General features: G+C 38.6%; 1 protein-coding gene across 1 annotated transcript; it reads right to left on the bottom strand.

The window, feature by feature from the left end:
• Positions 1-214: 214 nt before the first annotated feature.
• Positions 215-3,907, bottom strand: LOC114754810 (ankyrin repeat-containing protein ITN1). Its single transcript, XM_028943644.1, has 4 exons — positions 3,659-3,907; positions 3,033-3,517; positions 1,200-1,609; positions 215-1,086 (listed from the first exon to the last, which is right to left on the bottom strand). The coding sequence occupies exons 2-4, from the start codon at positions 3,493-3,495 to the stop codon at positions 259-261; spliced, it is 1,701 nt and encodes a 566-aa protein (XP_028799477.1). The 5' UTR covers positions 3,496-3,517; positions 3,659-3,907; the 3' UTR covers positions 215-258.
• Between the last annotated feature and the right edge of the window lie 740 nt (positions 3,908-4,647).

Here is a 4,647-nt window from a genome sequence, read left to right as displayed (position 1 = left end):
CAGCCCATAAATGGCATATATTTACCTGGGTGATCAAGATAATACACTAGGCTCTGCAACAAAGAAATATAATGAAAACCAAGCTTGATTCCAATAAGTCATGGTACTGCAGCAAGAGGTAAGAGGATGAATATGTGTAAACATATAGTTTCTTATTTCGCTCTTGAAGCAGTGATCTGGAGCATAAATCAAGAACAACTGTCACAGTTTTCATCATAACTTGGTCTGATACCTTCGGCCAGGATTGCAAATTCGAGGTTAAAGGGCGTAAATCCGTTCGATCTCTGAATTGGAGAAGTCAGAATGATGCCATGAGTTAGATCCACTTCTTTTAGCATACTTCTGCTTTCTCATCGATCGGCCTCTCTTGGACTTCACCACATAGTAAGTCATTGTGCCAATAACTCCAGATATTATTACTCCCCCAACTACTGTAACCAGAACTGCCGCCCACACGTTCTTCCGACCGACTACTATGTACGAGGAGGCTATGAATGCAACAGAAGTACAAACAGAAGCCAGCCACATTAGCTTGTTAATCACCTCCACCACCCGTCTCTCCGCTTTAGTTTCCCCTCTAACCAAGGTAATTTGAACAACCACAACAGCCAAGGATGTAAAAAGTGCAATAGCGTTAAAGATGAAGAAGATTTTAAAAGCCGAACCGCTTGCTACCACTGCAATACCATCATCATCATCACCACCAGGTACAGTAAAAATAGCAGCAAAAGCAACTGTTGCAAACAACACGGCGACAACAGTTACCGAGTTTGTGGCATTGTTGATTCCTTCCCTGTGGAGTTTTCTTAGCTCTTTAGAGATATTATGAACATTTTTGTTGGTTTTCCTGGTTTGTTCTAGCTGGATGTGAACATCTTTCTTAATCTGAGTGACAGTTTTCCTCAGTTCATCTCTTGGTTGGTTGAGCTCATTAGCTCTCAGAGCCCCATACCGAGAAAGGCAATCCTTTATGTCTGAGGACTCTTCAGAAAGCGGAAGACCTTCAGCAATGTCAAGAGCTGTTTTGTGGTCTCTGGTTAATGCATTAACATTGGTGTCTGGTAGATTTAATAACTCGTTCACTATCTGTGAAGGAAAACGAGGAGGCACAAATTAGAATTGTATCTTTTGAAGAACTCAAGTGAAGGCACACACACATACACACACAGCGGGTAAAGCTGAGCAATTGATGGCATTACCTCTGCTCGCTTTTTCCTGGTTGCTACATGCAATGCCGTGTTACCAAATTTGTCGGGAAGCATGACAATAGCAGCGTCTGCATCAAGCAGCAGTTTTACCACATCACAACTCTGTCCTTTTACAGCCATATGCAATGCAGTCTGTCCTTTCTTGTCAGTCCTACGTGCCAATTGTGGGTCTTTACCGAGCAGTGCTTTTACAACTTCTACATGGCCCTGACGTGCAGCTAAATGCAATGCATTTTTGCCATTTGACCTAGAGATTTCCAACAAGCTACCATCCTTCGACAGCAGTTCATTTACCACTTCTGTGTGCCCTCTTGTCGCTGCAGATATAAGTGGAGTAGCATTTGATGGGCCAATTGTCTTGCTTAATCCTGGGTCATAATCAAGTAAAACCTGGACAATGGCTGCAAACAAATTGCTAAAGATTACATTGATGACCAGAAAATATAGCACTTCCACTACATGACATCGCTAAAATATTAGTGAAAAGTTGAAGGCATATATATGGCATATTCTTTTACCACATCTCATATTCTGGACTGAATTATTTAGGGAGAACCCAGCGAAAGAACACAATTACAAAAAAATCTGAATAACAATAGAATAATATGCAATGACAAGTTCTAGGATAAGAAATGACAACTGCTCACTTGTCATTGAGATTTATTGGTAATTATTTTCTTTCCTTGAGACCTCATTGAAATTCTCCCTATTATTTATGATGACCCCATCTCATCCTCCATACCTTCTTCCCTGAGAACATCAACTCAAGGAAATAAAAGCTACTTTACAAATACAGATCAAGGTATTAAAAAAGATTTTTGTTTCACCAATCTAGGTAGGGTGGCCACTTTCGTACGATAAGTTAGTCTGATAAACAAAACAATGACTTCATACACTTTCCCATTCCTATGTTCTCATAATGTCCAAAAAATTTCCACCCAATGATTTAATATGAAACCCAATTAATTAGACTTAGCTGGTAAATGATAAAACTTCTTACATAGGCAATTTTTAGCGATGACATCTTCTAATATAACTAGAAATTAACTATAGAGCAGATACACAATACTATCCTCAAAAGGCATACTTCCTATCACCCTAGTCCATGAGTCCTCTAAATGAGTTAGTCCCTCAAATTTAATAACCCACCACAAGCTAGTCTCCCTGTTGACCCGTAGAGTATTGAGGGGCTAAATCTATTGTCTTTTTGGTATCAAACACAACCCCCCCCAAAAAAAAAAAAAAAAAAAAACTAGAAGCCACTAACCAACTCAAACCTGAAACCACTTGTCAAGCTAGCAAAAACCTCTACCAGCTAAGCTTTGTGCTCGTGGTGGGACTAATTCTATTGCATACATGTTTTAGAATCCACAAACTTTGAAGGGCTGATTAATACAAGGAAATTAAAAACAAGAGCTCACATCTCTCCTTGACTTAAATACTAAAGTCAATTCCTTCAAAAGTAACTATTAGTTAGTCTCTCCATCAAACCAAATATTATATATACTCCACTTTGAGGGACTGCTTGTTTTAAAACTTACAAACTTTGAAGGGCTAATTTGTACAAAGGGTTAAACACAGACTCATGTGATAGGGCATTTAGTTAATATTTCCATAACCAAATTGTATATTTACTCATAACTCCAGTTCCCAAAACTACCAGAACCAATGCCAATCACCTGGATCAGAACAGCCTGATCACAATAAGAAAAATTCTCGAAATTGGAACAAAAACTGGGAGGCGCTTATGATGCACGAGTGTGAAGAATTAGCTGTATTGTTCATTAGTAGTAAATATATAGATAAATGTATAGATCCTTATACCATGATGCCCTTGACTTGCAGCAATATGCAATGGATCAAAGCCTGAGCGATTCTTCTTAGAAACAGTCTCTTTATTTGAATGCTTAAGCAATTCCTTCACAACATCAAGATGCCCTTTCTCTGCTGCTGTGAACAGAGCCGTCTCTCCCAATTCATTCTCTTCATTCAAAACAGATGCTCGCACCTCAGCTATCTCTGTGTTCACATCATCACCACTGAAAGTCCCCATTATCTGCGAATGGATGTCGCCGAGGATCTGCTTCACGGCGGCAAGATCTCCCCGTCGAGCCGCCAAGTGAAGCTCGGTATCGTTGTGCCGTCCAGTCACTTGCTTCACGTACTTCTTCTTCCCAGCCTGGTCGATTCTCTTGCCGGAGTTTGACAAAACCAAAGCCGGCGCCGTCGCGGACGACGGGGACGGCGATGGGGATATTTCGGAAATTGGATTCGAAGTTGAACTCATCGGACCCTTCTTCGTTAACCTCCTGTTCAACCAACAATATACAGCACAATCAAGAACCGAATCATCAAAAAATTCAAAAGAAAATAGCAGCCATAACTGAAATCTCGCATCAGATTATTACAAATGATACACAAAATCTCAGGGGGAGTGGGGAAATACTAACCCAAAAGAAATCTCAGATGATTGAGCGGTATGCTAGCTAAGAAGAGTATGAAGAACAGAAAAAGCAAGAATCTTGAGAGCTGATAAAGAGTGAAATACTTGAATCCGAAGCAGCAGGTAAAGAGAGTGAAGGAAGTTACATGATTGGATGAAGTTGAAGAAAAAATGGTTTGGCGACGGAAAGCAAGAAAGAGGAAAGCGGAAGGAAGGAGGAGGAGAGGAGAAGACAAGTTGATATTTTTCACTCAGAACAAAAAAAATTGCAATTATAATTCCCATGTGCGTGTGACTCTGTGCAAGAACTGATGCTTGCTATTCTTTTTCTTCTTCTTCCTTTTTTTATTATTATTACAGAAATGATGCTTATTCTTTTTTGGCATCAGAAATTATGCTTATTCTTAGGCAAATGGAAGGAAATTAAACGGAATTTAAATTTGGAAAAAAAGGTAAGTAAATACCTCTAAACATACAAAACCCAAAACAGTAGTTTGATGAGATATATACACATAAATGACATAAAGGCCTTTAATCCAAAATAAAATTTTAAAAGTTGGTGAAATAATATTACTGCTCCTCACATGAAAAAATAAAACAAAATGAAAAATTTTACGATAAAAGTTAGTAAAGGTGGAATTTAATTCCACCAACTTTTGGTTACCTAAAAAATTATAATCAATGAGCCACCAAAACTTCATAATAATATAATGCAAAATACTATATAAAATAACTATGAAGCTTTTATATGTATGGATGTACATGTGTATACATGTACGTATGAAAGGCCTAGAATAATTAGGCAAATAACAACAGACTAATAAATGATTATACCATCTATACGAGAACGAGTGAATACCTTTTTCATAAACACTCATTAGTTCAAGCATGACTCGTTAGTTTTTTGGCAAGTAACCACTGGTTTTGCAAATACCCATTTGTTCAGATCTGGCTTCTCTCCTTTGCTACTCCCATCCGCTGCTGTCCGTTGCCACA

This window comes from Neltuma alba, unplaced genomic scaffold, assembly GCF_004799145.2.
Source record: "Neltuma alba isolate B1F8T4 unplaced genomic scaffold, ASM479914v2 tig00010191_pilon, whole genome shotgun sequence".
NCBI lineage: Eukaryota > Viridiplantae > Streptophyta > Magnoliopsida > Fabales > Fabaceae > Neltuma > Neltuma alba.
This window is presented reverse-complemented; position numbering and strand designations above follow the sequence as displayed.